The 17,913-nt window shown below is 39.8% G+C and overlaps 1 protein-coding gene across 2 annotated transcripts in view; it reads left to right on the top strand.

The window, feature by feature from the left end:
* Positions 1–17,913, top strand: part of Skap2 (src kinase associated phosphoprotein 2) — a 170,286-nt gene that overhangs the window by 95,338 nt on the left and 57,035 nt on the right. For both annotated transcript variants that reach the window (XM_040739314.1, XM_005085882.4), the window contains exons 7-9: positions 4,936–5,060; positions 5,929–5,992; positions 6,344–6,478. In XM_040739314.1, coding sequence (XP_040595248.1) covers positions 4,936–5,060; positions 5,929–5,992; positions 6,344–6,478 — 324 coding nt within the window. The remainder of the gene's footprint in view (positions 1–4,935; positions 5,061–5,928; positions 5,993–6,343; positions 6,479–17,913) is intronic.

The following is a 17,913-nucleotide window of genomic DNA, read 5'->3' as shown; positions in this document are numbered from 1 at the left end:
AAGGAAAGATAGGTAATGTTTATTAGAACAATATGCAGATGAAATTACTGTGTTTCAGATAAATTTGAAGTTTTACATGCTACCAGAAGTCGGTCTCACCTGTTTGGATTAACGACTTTAGAATTTAGTGACCTGTTTGGATCCTGTCATCAGCATGTTCTCAGAAGTCACAGTTTGCAACACCTAGACTTCCTCCTTGTGAGCAGGCAGCTGATGAAATCACAAAACTCAAGTCCAGTTCAGTTATGATCATCACAGATTGTAACGTGGACACCACTGTAGAAATGTAGTTTTCTGTACTGTTATGAAGTTAGATAAAAATCTTACCATTTCTCAAAAAAAAAAAAACCAAAAATCCAGCTTCCATCAGCCTCAGAGAAAGAAGTTTCAAATACTTGTAGCTTTGGTTCAGCTAGGCTTCTCCTTTCTATGACCTGAGGATCGGTGATTAATGCTTAAATGAACTATTGTCAGTGTTAGTTCAAAGCCAGCAAATCTTCCTAAAACCCAAAGGAGTGTTTGTATTTATATTTTTCTCCAAAGGCCACTGTTACAGAAAGAAATTCTGGCTAGAATCTGTGAGATAGTAAATTTCCACCCTTACTCTCATTGCTAGGCCTTTAGTGCTGTCATTATTAGCATTTTGCATCTTAAGTGCTTTGTGATCCATTTGGTTCCCTCAGCCATGTGACTTACGTTGTTGGTGCTTGAAGACCAGGCCTGTGTAGTGCACCCTGGGTGCCGTGTCTTCCCAGGTGTCCCAGGTCTGTTTGTAGCAGTTCTCTTCTTCCAGAATCCCTGTCTCTCCTCTTTAGGGACTCTGAAATAATTCTGCCTTTATACATTTCTTAATTGCTTGTTTGGCATGATCCCGGTTTCCTGCCACTTTATCTTTTTTTCTGGGAAAACATTATCAAATAGCATTTTAATTTTCTTTTGTGTAATCAAGTAGCTGAGTTGTATGGCTTTATTGTGTGTGCGAACCATTACTTAAACTTTGCAAAGAGCTACCTAGATATATGAAAGCGGTAAGCCTCTAAGCAAGTAGGATTGAGATAAATGGTTTGTAGAGGCACGAGGCAGAGTTGATACCACTCACTGGGTTAAGCCATACTTCGTTTCTGCTTGGCACATACATAGCTCACATTTTCTACCTTATTGTGTGTGCCAAAACCGTATTGACCTATCAGAGTAGTAATAGCTTAGAAAGAGTATGGCCATCCTCCAGGGTATGTAATGCACTTACATCTATACCCATAAATATCTCTGTATTTATTATTCATAGCCATTCAAGTCCTTAAGTAACAAATATATATAGTGCAAGTTTTATCACTTTGTGAAATAACCATCCATCCCCCATCTCCTTTCTTTTTCTGTGATTGTCATGAGCCTCATTCATCAACTGCCCTACATCCTAGATATTCAGATTCTCATTAAGGCATTCATTCATTCACTTACTCACTTATTCACCTTTTATTTGGTAAACATTTGCTAGATAACTTGGTATAATAAACAGTGAGAATCCAAAGATCCTTAGAGGTGCTCACTGCTCGAGCTGTGTGAATATCGGTGAGAAGGTAAGAAGCTGTGAAATTGGAGGCAGGGGCTAGGCAGACAGACATAAATTCAATGAGGTGTAATAAGTAATTTAAATTAAATACCTTTGGATCACCAAGAAGTGAGAACTAACTGCTAGGGGCCTTTGGGAAAACTTCCTTGTGATAACAACATCTTACTGGGCCATAAAGAATGAATAGAAGTTTACTGGATAAAAGCCATAATTTTAATTGTGTGTCTATCCAAAATTTGTAATTTGAAGCTACTTCCAAGAAGGTAATGTTAGGGTGTAGGGCATTTAGAAGTGATTGGACCATGAGGGCTTTCCCCTCATGAATGACACAATGAAAATGTTCAAGAGAGCTCTGAAGCCGTCTCTCATACTTCTGCCTTACAAATCCACAGGGTTTCTCCCTCCAGAGGATGCTGCAGCAGAATGGTCACTTGCAGCCAGGGAAGACCCTGCCAGATAGTCAACCTGCTGGCACCTCAGTCTTGGATTTCTAATCTTCTAGAACGTTGAGAAGTAAATTTCTGTTGTTCATAAATTATGAACATGTCATACCCATGTCAGTCACAGTTATGACAGCAGTGCAGATGGACTAAGAGAGAACAAAGGGTAAAGTGGGCATTTCAGGGGAGGGAAGAGCAGAGATTCAGCACTGTGAAAGCCCTTTGATACTCATAGCTATTTAGAGCCCTTTATTTAATAAATATATGTAGCTGATAATATTTTCCACATAAAATAGTACTCTAAATGTCTTTATAGTCTAGCTCAGAACATGTAGCATTAGGTGTTGGTGTTGGAAATTCAAGCACAGGCCCTCATGTTTACAGAGCAAGTAGGGTTTTCACTAAGTCCAGTCCTCAGTTCCCTCCCCCACCTTATTTGTGAGGTAGTCTCTCACTGGCCTGTATCCCACTGATTAGGATAACCTAGTTGGCCATTGAGACCCATGTATCAGCCTGCTTCTACCCCATCGTGCTTGGGATTACAGCAATTGCAACCATGCCTAACTTTTTCTTATGTTGTTGGGATCAGTTGAGGTCCTTATGCTTGCAAGATTGGTTCTTTACGGGCTGAGCTGTCTCCCCAGGCTCCATAATCTTGTTGTTTCTTTGCTTTTCCTCTCCCATTTGTCCTACAGTGGTGTGTCCGTATAATCTGGAAATTGCATTCATGGCTTCTCTGACTCTCCTCCTAGACTGTAAATAGAAGATATGTACATGGCCCCCAACGTGTTTGGGGGAGGGTTGTGTAAAGTGGCTTTGCTAGTGTTGGTTGTTTTAGCCTTGGGTCCCGTGTGGTACGTCCTGCTCTACCCCAGCTCTTCTCTGCACAAACTTTACATCTCCAGCAGGATTCCCACTCCTTGTGCATTTCAGCATCACTTTGTTACAATGATGACAGTTCTGAGTCAGATTAGTGGGAGAAAGCCCATGCTTCAAATCATGGTGAGTGGAGATTGAATGCTTTGGAGTGGGGACCAGGTTTCATCCAGATCTGGCCTTTGAAGTCCTGTTTCTCTGGCAGAGTTGAAGGAAAATCTTTCAAAATTTCACTGGACTTCTTAAGTATTTTGACTCATATTACTTTCATTTTTTGTAGTGGGAGCTAAATTCCTCTTGAAGTATAAGTGGATCATTGGCTGGTATTTGGGAAATACCTACATTTGTAATGCATGTATGTTTATTTCAGTGAGAAAGATCTGATAAAGTGTGCTATTAATAACTTTTATCTTAACTACCAGGCATGTTTAAAGTGTTCACTATAAATTTGTTGAATGAATGAAGACTTAGGTTTTTCTTTGAGAATGGTAGAAGAATCAACTGTGTTTAACCACTTACTGTTTTTCACTCTTCCTTCAGTATTTTTCCAGTTAGGTATTTCACAGACCATGTCTGGGGACATCAGATGTACAAAGTGTTCTTTGCATAGATTTTTCTCCTAGAAATTCAGTTGGTATATAAATATACTAACGGCCTTAAGAAAGGCATAATTATATAGTCCAGATTCATGAGACTCTAACTTTTTGTTTTTGTCAGTACTAAGGATATCTTGTGCATAGTAGATGATACTTTACCACTGACCTACACCCTCAGGTCCATTAACTTAGTTTAGTTCAGCAAAAAGCATCTTAAACATGACCAGAGACTCACCCTGGTATCTAAAGGAACACATTAGGACAGCATGGTACTCCTTCTTTCTCCTTTCTTTGTTTTGATGTGGGAGATCCCACTGCCGTCTAAGCTGGCCTCAAACTTACCATCTTCTTGCCTTAGGTCCCTTGCTGATTTATAGCCACACACCTGACCTGCAATTTTTAAAGTATAGTTTTGTAAAACTTATAGTTAAGTATGTAATTTTTCAACCAAATAAAATTCAAAAATTTTAACTGGAATTTTTTGGTCACTCAGATATATAAATTATGACTAAATAGATTGTTCAGGCTTAGGTCATGCCTATCTAACTCATATTTTTTCCCATTTGACATTTTGGGCAACATATATCTCCATGACCTTACTTCAGGTGCTAAATTAGTGTATTTAAGAAAAGAAGATATGTATTTTATTGTTGGCCTTGCATTATGAAAGCATTTCTGTACTTACCCTGAGCCCAGTAAAACAGATACCTTGTCCCTACCTCTGATTTTGGTGTTGTGTGTTAATGTGGAAATTAAACCTATTGCTGTGTAGCTTTTTCTATCAGAATGGCACAGCCTGATAAAAAAAAGCTGATGTTCTTACTTTTGGATTAAACTTTTTCTTTTGGTTCTATTTTGTTTATCTTTAAAATAATACTTAACCAAACTGAAGCCATCTTTCCTTTGACTGCACTCTAATAGGTTCAGGCGCACTTTGACCATTGCTCTGTCACTGACTGGCTGAGAAGCCTCTGTAGTAATGTCGGTATGCTTGCCTGGTCACTGATTGGCTGAGAAGCCTCTGTGGTTATATCGGTATGCTTGCCTGGTCACTCCCTCCAGCCGTCTAGTCGGCTGGTTGCCTTTTTCTTTCTTTTAAGATTAAAACAGAAAACGTTTCTGCAAAGGACCACTCCAACTTGGTGGTGGGGCTAAGAGCGGACAAGACAGTAAATAAGAAGGCACAGCAAGCTTTAAGAAGGCACTTCTACCACTAGCTGCCTGAAGTCTCTAACAACTTTAAGTTCTAGTGGTTTTCTCCTGTGTATTTCCTCGCCTCGCCTCCTTGTGAACACCACCGCCGTCCCCAGACCTCTTCCTTGGGTTCACTAACACTTTCACAGCTTAGAGTTGCTAAAGTAGCTGACTTGACAAAGAAAACCTCAGTGAGATAATCGGGCATTTATATTCACTGTGATGAAGGAAACTCTAACTTGACTTTTATCTTCTATAGACAAACAACAGAAAGGTGAATTTGCAATAGAGGGCTATGATGTCAGAATGAATAACACCCTCAGAAAGGATGGAAAGAAAGATTGCTGTTTTGAAATCTGTGCTCCTGATAAACGTGTCTATCAGGTTGGAATTTTTATGTTGCCTTAAAATTAACTTGATAAGATGTTCTGATTTCATTTATACAGACATTAGTGTTTTATTAAAAAAGCTTTCCCTGACATATCAGTAATAGAAATACTATTTTGTACATTGAGCATTCATATAAAGAGGAAATACATTTAAAAATTTCTGATCGGTTCAGGTGATACATCCTTGCAAAAGACCAAATGAGTCTGTAATTTATCAGTTACGTCACATGTAACATTTTACATCTACTTTAATAGAACTGTATGATTTCCTAAAAGAATTTCATAGCAGAAAGAATAAAATCATCAAAGGAAAAGTATTAGAGTACTAATGCATATTGTATTGCTTAGGGGTGTGGGAGAAAATGAAGATAAAGACACATTATCAACTCTTACAATTCAAGAGCCATCAGCTAGGCATCAATATGGAATGTATGTTTAATAAGTTTTAAATATCTGAGATTGCAGTTGAAAGCCAGTTAATTAAGTTGTCAGGTAGTGTGTTGGAATCTGACAAGAACATTTTTAAGAAAACTGTACCCAGCAGTCTAAAGAAATTCATGGATGTCTTCTAATTGTCAAGGGCAAATTCTGTTCATCAGTTCAGCCTTTGACATTGATGAAGAGAAGCAGCGTTTTTCCCTGTGCAGCTGCCAGCTGCTGATCAGAGTTTCAAATCCATCATCCTCTGCTTCAATTACACAAATTTGTCAAAATTAACTGTACATTATAAGAAGCATCCTTGCAAGAAGAGTACCCTAGACATGAAAGGAATCACTAATGTTCTTAAGAAATAATAAGAATGCAACATACCTTTTATATTGCTGTTACAATTTCAGTTCTTATTGTTTGAATTTTTTCATTAGTTTACAGCAGCTTCTCCCAAAGATGCTGAGGAATGGGTCCAGCAGCTGAAATTTATATTACAAGGTAAGAGAAACAGTTGGACATGATTTCATGTTCCTTAAATATTAATTTAGGACTGGGTTGGATTGGGTTTTCATATTAAAGGCCTTACTGATTTCTGAGATTGATCAAGAGAATGCTGACATGCTCTCTAGGTCTATTGTTGTCCATTCCCTTGGCTTTATTAAAGCAGCTTCCCTTGAAAACAGTTGGTAGCTTTAAGACTCACATACTTACAAAACCATTTAAACCTGTTTTAGTTTAAAAGTATATCATGTGGGTATTAGTTTGTAGAGTTGTGTTCATTTAAGAAGCACAATCCTAAGTCTCTTTTGCATTCTTTTAAAATTTGCTTCACAAAAATGTGCTTTGAAGACATGGGATCGGATGTGATTCCAGAGGATGATGACGAAAGAGGAGAATTATATGATGACGTCGATCATCCTCTTCCAGTCAGCAGCCCATCAAGGAACCAGCCAATCGATGATGAAATTTATGAGGAGCTTCCAGGTATCTATATTGTAGTGATGCACTAGAAGTGATCATGTCTCTTCTGATCCATATTTATGTCTATGCCTCTGTGTGTGTGTGTGTGTGTGTGTGTGTGTGTGTAATTTGTCATCAAATTGACAACTGGAGTAGAAAATGGTGAGCTATTAAGAACAAAGACAAAGAAAACCTCCAAAACTCTGTTTTATGAAAAGGTTTCTGCTTGCTGCATTTCAAGTGCAGGGTGTACACTTATGAAAAGTGAAAGGGACTTTAAAATGAAACAGATACAATCCTCATCTCTTGGGACTTTTGGTTCATTAGCATTGTTCATGCTACATAATTTTTTAATTAAAAAATTGACTTGCCTTACAATTTTTTTCCACCAACTCACACATCTTTTTTTTTTATTTTAATGTCTTGGAACTTCCAATTACCAGAAGCTCCATGCACACCCCATATGTCACTAGCTTCTGCTCTCTAGTCCTCCTTGCTGGACATTGCACTGTCTTGGAGGAGTGTTGCTGAACTGTAAACAAAGGTCTTTGAGGCTTGAGGAGTGTTTTTTCTAATTGGTATTTTATCAAACAGGAAATCAAAAGGCTTTCTTACTTTAAAAGCTCAGGCCTGGTGGTATGTTGATTCACTTCAGTAGTTGCTATACAGTAGAATTAATTACCTGTTGGATCCTTGACTGTATGTTTTCTGAACCTGGAAAATAGTAATCTGAAATTTAGAATTCTTGGACTGTAACAACCCTGAGAATTGTGTGACTAACACTCCAGGTTGGTATTGCCCTTTTCCTGCCTATTAAAAAAATCAGTAGAGAAGAAAAGGAGATTATAAACAGTATAGTAGATACAGGGGCTAATTCCTAAAATTAATTTTTAAAAAACTTAACATGTTTCAAATTAATATTCAAATTCAGTAAAACTTAAGAACCAGAGCATATATTTAGAGTAAAAAATTTTAAATTCAGACTTTATTAATTATTAATTCAATTATATTATGATGGTATTACACATGATATTATAACAAATTATCATTCATCACAACGCTTTCCTCAACCAAGCCCACAATAAATATAACATCATTATTTTTTCATTGTCATACCTGGCAAATTCTTGTAAATGCTTTTGTGTTATTCTGACCAAGTAATAGTGATCATCATAGCTCCTGCAAAAAGTACACATGCTCCTATGAATTGTATCGTACCACCCTGCAGGAGGATGCTGAGCACAAAAGTGTATTTGCTGGGAACAGTGACCTAGGAGTCTCTGTTATTAGTAGAATTGTGTATCTATAGCCTCACTTCCTAGTTTGTCCTTAGGAAGTAGTGACTGCATCATCACTTACAAAGATGTAGACAACATCTTTTGCTGCTTGGTTTCAGGCCCTGTATCGCTTTAAAAAGGAGTTGTGACAGGACTGAGTGTGTAGACTGATGTAAAACCGACGTGTGGAACCTTTCAACATGGCTTTTCTGTCATACACATTCAGACCTTTAAGACTTTACAGTCAATGTATTGCGTTACAGTTGCTGAGCTAACTGTTAGGTTCTGTGTTTCTTCAACTACGCTATTCTCTCCCCACCACCCAAAGAAGAATCTTAACCGAGAACAAAGATCACATGCTCAGTTGTTTCTACAGCAAAGATTCAAGGAAGGCCTCCTGTTAAGTAGCTTGGAACTTAGGAGTATGGACATCTTATGTTTCTCTCACTACAGGTGTTCCTCCTCATTGTCTCTCCTCCCCGACATACATATGTTTTTTTGGCTCAAGGCCATGTAACGTTGGAAATAGCTGGTTATTCTTTAAGTAGTGTTAACTTGTTGCTGTAGTGCTGCAAGAAACTTAAGCTGCTCTGGGGTTTCTTTGCCTCTGCCCGGGATTCCCCAATTGCTGTACAAAGTGATTGAGCTTTATAGAGCCTGCAGCCCTGCCCCTGGGGAAGGAGCTGCTGCAAGCCGCTGTGGAATGTCTCCCTCTTCCTCCTTCCCCTGTGTAACCAACATCTGCACAGTTCAGCAGGTTTGTCAGACTGAAGCCCGAAGCTACAGAGGGGAGCTTTTTTTCAAAGGAGGCCCTAAAGTTATCTCAGAGTTAGACGTTTTGTTCATTTAAATATTTGAAACTGGGAAGATACTTTTAATTTTAAAAGGCATCTCTCTGGGTTAAGACTCAAGCTTGTTCTCACTGCTTCTGTGAAATCTGAATGCCTTTTGAGGTGTGTGTGATGAGGAGCATGGAGCGCAGTTTCAGACTGTGGGTCTGTGTCCAGTTCTGAAGTCCAGTTGGTTATTCTCCCAGAGTTAAATAATATTATTATTTCCACACAGTTTTCTGTCAATTCCATATTGTTGAAAACTAACCCTGTTAGTTGAAAGATGAGGCACACAGATTTGTCTGAAGAAAATGTCTAAGCCTTGACATGCTACTTTAAATTGAAAAGCTCTTTTCTGAGAAGGAGAGATCTGCTCTAGTAAGTGTATTTTTAATGTGAAATAAACATTCATTGTTTAGGTCTCAACAGTAAGAAGAAAACATTGCTTAAAAAATTATGTTTTGAAGTATTTCTTGAAAAATGTTTATGATTCTGTGGGACTGTAAATAGTTTTGCAGGAATTTTTTCAGTTAGAATATTCCAGCTTTATTGCAGTGTTTTCTCTTTAATTTTTTGTTCATTAATTTTTAACTAGCTTCATAAAAGAACACGAATGAATGTCTAGATTTCTCAGTGTTTAGAGGTTTCTATGTATGTGTGGAAGAGTTGAGAGAATGTTATTGTGGGCAATCTGAATGTTTTTGGCTTTTCTTCAAGTACCCTGCTGTTTTGCCATTTTTTTTCTGTTTTATTTCTAGTTATTAACATAGGCCAGTTAGATTTACAAACATTGTGATGTTACTATAACATACTTTTATAAGCACAACTAATATATTGGCCAAAGTGTGTTGATCTGATTGATGAGTTCGTCTGGCACAATTTCAGAATGTATGGTCAGTTTATTATTAAAATTACAGAAGAGTAATTTTGTCTCATTGTGAATCTCAAAGGCAAGATACAGTTCTTGGAAATAGTCTCAGAAATCAACCTAGCTTGCTCCCCCTCATTTAGTGAGTTGCCTGACCTTTTCCCTTTAGTGGCAGGAAATTGTGTATTAACAACAACACTATTTCTCTAGGCATAGATTGAATAGAATCAGCTGGGTCACAAGAATGGTAACGCCCATTAGCCTATTAAATGTGCCACTTCTGGGGAATTGCACTGGAAATGTCTTCTGGCAATGGTCTAGAAGAGAGGGTAAAGTAGGAAGATAGATCTCTATTCCATTAACCTGTTTTTTTTTTTTTCTTTTCCTGTGTGTGAGTGTGAATTCATTTTTTTTTCCTACTGTAATGACAGATTGAACTATTTGGAGCCAGCAAAGGGTGTTTTTATCCTTTGGTCATTCAATTACACTTTAAATTTATTCAGTCCAGCTATCTGCATCTAAAATGGAATGTAAAGTAAAATGCAGCTATAAATTTTTCAATGAAACTATTAAGTATACATAAAAAAGAACAGTGTTTGAGTGCTTAAATTTGAAGTAGTTTCCAGCAAGTGAGCACAAATGCAAATTTAATCAATAAATAGTTACAAGCCCCCCAATACATTTAACTTTATTCTCTTTCATTACTCATATCACCAAGTTAATACCAAGGTTATGTGGACCTTGCAGTCTCTAGCACTAAGATTGTTATAAGTGACCTTAAGTCCTAACTAACGTTTTCCCATTCTTTCTTTGGAATGCAATAGAAAGATGTTGGTTAAGTTTCACAGAACCACAGTGTATTTATTTAACATCTCAATATTGTTAATGCAAGAAGCTTGCTAGTATTCTTGTTTGTTTATTTTTTCTTTTTGGGTTTTTGATTTTTTTTTTCAAGACAGAGTTTCTCTGTGTAGCCCTAGCTGTCCTAGAATTCACTCTATAAACCATGATGGCTTCAAATTCAGAGCTCTGACTGCCTCTGCCTCCAGAGTACTGGGATTAAAGTTGTGCACCACCACTACCTGGCATATTCTTTTTCTTAAATTTTATTTATGATGTATACAGTGTTCTGCATTTATGCTTACACACCAGAAGAAGGCACCCAGACCTCATTATGGATGGTTTTGAGCCACCCCGTGGTTGCTGGGAATTGAACTCAGGACCTCCGGAAGAGCAGCCAGTGCTCTTAATCTATGAGCCATCTCTCCAGCCCCTACCTGGCATATTCTTGCTCTTGAAGAAAGTTACTGAATTCAGTAAATATGCTGATGCTGTCTCCCAATAGGATCACTAGAAATTATTGATTGTTTAGTTTATTTAGCCTCTGAATTGTAAATTCTCAGGCTTACACATTTATATCTACATAGCTAAAGGAAACAATAGCATGCATATCAAAACTTCGGAACCAGAAAGTAAGCAAATATCAGCCACACCAAGTAAACTAAAATGCTGACATTTATAAAGATGCTAATGGGCCTGACCCATTAGGATTTTTTTTTTCTGTGAACCTTAGATGAAGAGTCCTAACACTGTGCCAGAAGGTCAGGTAGTCACACTTCACAATTTGTGTCTGCACATAACCCAACGTCTTAGAATCCTCGACAGTTAGAGGCCTAACTTCCAACTACCTTCATACCAAGCTTTTAAATTGGAGTCTTCATCTATTAGATAAGAGTTTCTTCCCATGGAGAGTATAAACAGATCATGGGCAGCTTTTGCTTTTGATTCTCCATGTTGTCAGAAGATAGAATATGGTAAAGTTTCTGGTTGCTACACAAAAACCTCTAGCTTTTTTAGGTCCCAGAAACACACCCATGCACACACGTGTACACACAGCTTCACAAACATGTGTTTCTGCAGAGACTTTCTGCAGCAGGAGAGTATCAAGCATCACTATTTCTGCAGATAGGTCAGCTGGGAATATCAGCTTCCTAAGAGTATCTCGACTGCTTACTTTAAAGCTGTGATTAATAAGAACGGACAAGTTCAACAAAGTGCCAGTGATAAATATAAGCATTCCTCATTTCTGGCCTCAGCAAGTACTGTAGTTGAAGAGTGCAAAGCTTTCATCAAAGTGGGAAAAAATCCAGGCTAACTTAATTAAGCTAAGTGAGACTTCACCTTGATGTTGTTTCAAAGAAAACCTTCATTTTTAGATGTGTTTCTTGTTACTAGAACTTCATTAGAGTTCTTACAAAGAAACCATTTCAGACCACTTCATATCCACAGGCCTCTTTGTTCCTCCTTAGAGAATCTGAGATGGGTCAGACAGTTTCCCCACAAAACAGAGAGACTTGGTAGCCAAGGTGAGGGGTATTTTCCCCACAGAACAAAGAGACTTGGTAGCCAAGGTGAGGGGTATTTTCCCCACAGAACAAAGAGACTTGGTAGCTGAGGTGAGGGGTATTTTCGAGCTCTTTTTGTAGCTGGGTCCCAGATCCTTGTCTGGCCCCTTCCACACTCCTTGTCCCCGTTCATGGGCTCACCCTCTGCTTCCTGTTCGGTGCTTTTGAGAGCTCACTGTGGTCCCTGTCTTCATGCCCTTTTTACTGTTCACCCTTAGTTCCTGGAATTTGGTTTTCTGTCCTTACCCATAACGGAAATGGCTTCTTCAAAGTCATTGGTCTTCGCGCAGTCATCAGTCTTGGACCTCACATTCAGTTCCACAGACTAATGCCCCTGGTCACCTTTTGTCTTGAAACTATCTCGTCTGTTGGTTTCCCATCTTGTGTTTTGTTATGTGTGATACTTAGGAAAAGCGACACGTGCTTTAACAAAACACCTGGCAGGAGCATCCAAAGGGAGGAAGGGTGTTTTCTGGCTCCATTAGAGGTGCGATCCCTTGTGGTAGGGAAGGCATGGTTGCCAGGTGGCTTGGATCCTAGCAGCAGAGGCTTGGAGTAGGGCTTATTCATGTGGCTGCCAACAGGAGGCACAGAGCTCAGGCTGAAGCCAGACTCAGGTGTCACCTTCAGCACCCTATTCTGCAGCACACTCACTCCCGGCTTTTGTCCCTATTTCACTACCTAGGTCTCATATCTCAAAGGTGCCACAGTCTCCCAACAGCACCACCAGCTGGAAACTGGTCTTTCAGATAAGGGAGTCTGTAGGGACACCTTGAGCATTTCAGCACTCCAGTGAGCGCTGATACTCAGTGACTGCTTATTTCAAGTCATTTGTTTTTCAGTTGAACTTTTATTTCTTTACTAGTGACACCTTGTGTCTTACCTTCTCTTCATGCATTCTGATGTCATTTATTGAAAGCCCACTATGTGCCAGATTCTCATGTGAGTTCCGGGAATGTAGGCATAGAAATGATGAACTTATTTTTTTAATTAAGGCAGCTGGGCAGTGGTGCCTTTAATCCCATCACTCGGGAGGCAGAGGCAGTAAATCTCTGAGTTCAAGGCCAGCCTGGTCTACTGAGCAAGTTCTTAGACTTCCAGGGCTATATAGAGAAACCCTGTCTCAAAAAAACAAAAGCAAAAAAGATAACTATGGAGCTGGGCATATAGTACTTACAATCCCAGTATTTTGGAATCTAAGGTGGGAGGATAAGAAGTTCAAGGTCAATCTGGGCTGCAAAAAGATACCCTGTGTCAAAAGTCATTACAGATTATAGTAAGAATGCCAAGAAGAAAGATAAGAGGATGGCTTCAGAAGGAATAACTGTTTTATTCCATAGCCAAGGAAAAGATGCCATTTAAATGCAAACCTCTTAGGTAAAACTGGAAAATAGAGAAAGCCAAAGTTCTTCTCAGCATGGGAAGCACCAGGCATGAAGACTTTGGGTCTAAGGTACTGAGCAATTGGGAACCAGAGAGTAGGACCTCAGGGAACCAGGCAGGGAGACTGGGGACAAGAACCAGCTCAAGGAGGACCTATGCGTAAGTGACGTTTGAGAGACATTTGCTGAGTTTCTAACATGAGGCTCACATATACAATGATATGAGGTTGCCCAGTCTATCAGGTGCACAATGTGATTCTGCAAATGAGGTGAAATCTGGGGATTTGAATAGCTTTTCTTCCTTTACACAGTCTCTGGGTAACTCAGCCCCACCCCAGCCCTGCCCCCACCTCCAAGGCTATGTCTGTTAACAGTACCTTTGGTCACTTGAGTTTAGCAAAGTGTAAATACCTCAAACCCATCCTGAACTCTTTCCTTGGTCATCGTGTCTCCCCATCGGATTATCCGCCAGCTACTGCAGACTTCATCCATGCTGGCTCTCCATACATTCAGGCAGACTAAATTCCCCGCTATCTTTCATGTTGTTCTGCACTTCCTTTTGTTGCCTTGAACTAAATCATTGTGCTGCAAAAGTGAACTAATTCATGGATGAAATTCCAGTGAAATAGCAAAGAGATACAACTTTGCCTGGTTTGGCTTTTTATTTTTTCATCTGCACAGCACATGATCTCTGTTTTCTGATATATTTTATATTAGATATGGTGTAGGTTCTAAGGTTATAGATTAATAACCTAGATTGTCAAATATACCATAAGTTGATTTAGACACAAGCATATGAAATGTAACTATTTAAGAAGTGAAATGCACCATCCTGTCCAGTGTCAAAGTCTAATGTACACTACACCTTGTCATGTTTTCTGTATCCACACCTGTCTCAAGCCTTCATGGCCACTGCATCGGAAACAATAAAAACTGTTCCTTAAGGTCTGTATGCTTTCCATGCCATTCTGTTTTAGTAGTTTAAAAATAGCACTTTTCTCTAACCCACTTGGGTAGAGATTTGTGGTCATTCCATTATGAATAATTAAGATGACATTATAATTCTATATATTTTGGGGGTATAATGCAGTGTTTTTATAAGTATAGGATAGCACGGTTCCATACACTGACATATATAGTGACAAATGCAGTATTATCATACCCACTGGTGATCTGGGTGTGTCCAGAACATCTTATCTAAGCGTGGAGATAATGCATATAAACTTCACAACTCCTTCAGAAATCATTTAATAATGGAAATGCTTTCAAGGAAAAAGGGAATTTGGATATTTCCTGCATGATACATTTCTGTTCCTCTAACATTCACAGAAGGGCTGTCTGTCGACTGTAGGTTAGAGCACACATCCCTCTCTGTTGCCTCAGGGTTCTTCTGCACTGAGGTCTCATTCCGGCCAGTCTCATGGCTGCAGTGGTGACTTAGTGTCCTCAGGCATCCCATGCTTTCCCAGCTTGGAGTTTCTGTTCACCTCCAGTCTACTTGGCGCGGCGGCTGCTCTTTCTTCACTGTTCCCTTTTGCGCTTGGTCCTCCCCACTTTCTTCCTCTTGGCCCAGGACAAACTGCACCCACCCAGAAAGCCTCTCTCAGTCCAGCTCGTGCCTGTCCTGCTTCTGCAAACCTCCACAGCGCCCTCGCTTTGGAGTGAATCACATACCACTGGGTGGCTTTTTTCTCTTCTGCTGTTGTGTGAATCTTGTGCTTTTACTTTTCATACAGCTATTTGGCAAACATAAAAATGGATGCCTTAAGTGCCTCAAGGCATGAAGCAAACCTGTGTTGTTTGGCATATCCCTTAATGCCTTCCTTCTTCCTTAGAATTCCAGAAACTATGTCTTCAGCAGACCAGCCTTTAGTTAGTGGACTCATTAGTTAAATAAAGAGAAACCAAGAAGGTATCTTTAAGATAATCTTTGCCCAAATAGCATCAATTATCACAGAGACCTAAAAGAATGATTGCCACATTGTATGCTGTCAGTATTGAAGCCTGCCTGATTGCCCAAAGCGTCATTGAACTTTAACATGACCGCCCCAGGGAACATCTCAAATGAATTTATGTAATAGAATACATTGAGTGATGCAAAGCTCTCATTTCGCCAGTCCTTTGTACCATTAGAGATAGATCATCTGGTCTTAACAGCAGGACTGACTTGGATTACCAGTCCCTTTGGTGTACTAGTCATCTCTAGTGAGGCATTCCCCAGGAAATGACATTCGACTCTGTGCCTGCTTACTCATTAAAGGCAACAGGAAGAGAAGATGTGCCGAGCACAGGACTGTAACTGAGTTTTGAAGGCTACCATCTGGGAATCTGGTGTAGCCAGTATGCAAATGATGATCTTCCTGTTTAAAAACCAGCTGAGATGTGAGAGTCACACAAGCAGCTGGAGTGCTAGTGAAGGGAGGTTACTAGTGGCTAGAGAGATGCTTAGGCAGCACTTCTCCTGGGAATTCTAGGAGGACTAAAAGGAGGAAGGCCTAGGAACCGTCATGGCCAGCTTGAGTACATTTCCCCGGTCTCGCTCTCACTCTCCCTTCCGTTAAACCAACCCTCTCTCATAGCCCACACGTTCTGGGCCTGCTCCCACATTGTCCATTGCATCCTCCCACCCACGGGATAACATTGTGCACGGCTCCATCATCCTTTCTCCATGAACATGTCTTATATCCCACCCAGAGCTTCTTAGAAACGCCCTGATTATGTGTGTCAAGGTGGTTAACAACCTTTAATGCCAGCACTGGAGGCAGAAGCAGGTGGATCTCTAAATTCAAGGCCAGCCTGGTTTACAGAGTGAGTTCCAGGACAGCATAGAGAAACCTTGTCTTGAAAAAACAAAACAAAACAAAAGTCCATGAATATTTATAAATAAATCTCATGTAAGACTTAGGTGTAAATGACAGTAACCCCAAAGCATGTAGAGATGGGTAAGATTTGAGCAGAGGTGTTCACTTGCTCTTCTATGACAGCTTAGCATTCATTTGAAGGCATTTGGAAAGGTTATCTGTTGTAATCAGCAAACAAGGGAAAGCTGAAAAAGTGAAATATGAAATGAGAACAGTAGCGAAAAGAAACCTGCTTTTTAAATAAGTCAATTAAACTAGTCATGTGACTCACATGAGTGCTTGGACACTCAAGAGCACACCGGCGCGTGCGCACACACACAGAGAGAACAATTTTTAGTTAAACAGCCACTATGCTAGTGTATAGTGTTGGCAGTGTTAGTGAGAGTGTGTTAACCAAGGATGAATGTCACAGAAGACCATTGAGAAACTGGTAAGAAGCAAAGATCAGAACCAAGCCTGTGGCCAGTGGAGCGAGGTCTCTGGAAGGGCCTGTCTGAACACCCTATTGCCTGTAAACACCACCTTTAGAGCATGCAGATGAAAGTGTGCAAAGGTACAGGAGCTTAATAAACAAAGATGCCTTAAACACACTGAGATGTGGGCAGCTAGTTTTCTCTTTGGAGGCCAGATTATTGCATAGTCACTGTTAGAGTCAAAGTAGGGACGCGTACTCATGGAAGCTTTCAAGAAAGGGTTCATAAATAGGAATACTTGAAACATAACTGTCAAATCGCTTTAACATTTATATTACCTACTCTTGGTTTTGCCCCCCTTAGAAAGAGGGAGAGAGAGAGAGAGAGAGAGAGAGAGAGAGAGAGAGAGAGAGAGAGAGAGAGAGAGAGAGAGAGAGAGAGAGAGACTTTCCAAAGGAAGTGGTGAAATAAACTCCATTGCTTGAGACATTAAAAAACAGATGGCCCAAAGTCCCAGAAGATATCCCCATGGGATCCGCCCTAGGAAGGCAAAGGGGCCAGGCTAATAATGTGTGGTTTGCATCTCTAGCTTGGCAAAAGTCTGAACATGAAGATATGCATTCGTTGGCCTTCTCCCTAATTTCTGTGTTTAAGCATTCTAGTAGAGCATTGTTAACTTTTAGTGGAGCTGGCCACACAGGGACTGCATGCTTACTTGGCTGCTCTTTTAGCTCCAGATACTGTCTAGCTTGTCAGGTTTGCACCTTCCCCTGGGGAGTTCTCTATATCCTGGTTCTGGAGGCTTTTCTCCACGATTCTGCTTTTGCTACTGCTGGAGCCTCAAGGGTTCCACAATGGTGTCAGGTTTCTGGACTTGGGAGCACCATACTTGAGGTTGGAGAAGTTTGAATATTGTACAAACTTGGGGTTCGAGTCCTCAGAAAACCCAACACTTTCCAGGCACCCAGAAGGCAAAAGCTTCCTGGATAGCTCACTTGATGCTCTCTGTTCATCTTAGACCCAGAGTTTCATCTCAGGTATTTAAATAAACTGCTGCCTCTGTCCCTCCCTGCACAGTCTGTCTGTCCTCTTGGACAAGCAGAGAAAGACAAGTTTGTTTCAGCTTAGCTATTGACTATATTACACTCTTCTGCAGGAGTAATTCATTATTGCTGCAAAGACCCTGCAACAGTGATTTAATTATAGTCATGTGATCTATAAGCTTTAATTCAAGTTAGATAAACAGAATTCTGCGTGTTTGCTATAGACAAGGCTCCATGCTAGACATATCCTTTCTGAGCACCAATGATCTTTATGTTCTTAATATTATTTCTTGACAAAAAGAAATACTTGTTGGCTTTATGAAGTAAGTTATCCTAAGTGGCTTCTTGATACAATTTAGAACACAGATGACGTTTGTGTT

Source organism: Mesocricetus auratus, unplaced genomic scaffold, assembly GCF_017639785.1.
Source record: "Mesocricetus auratus isolate SY011 unplaced genomic scaffold, BCM_Maur_2.0 Super-Scaffold_100676, whole genome shotgun sequence".
In the NCBI taxonomy this organism is placed as follows: Eukaryota; Metazoa; Chordata; class Mammalia; order Rodentia; family Cricetidae; genus Mesocricetus; species Mesocricetus auratus.
This window is presented reverse-complemented; position numbering and strand designations above follow the sequence as displayed.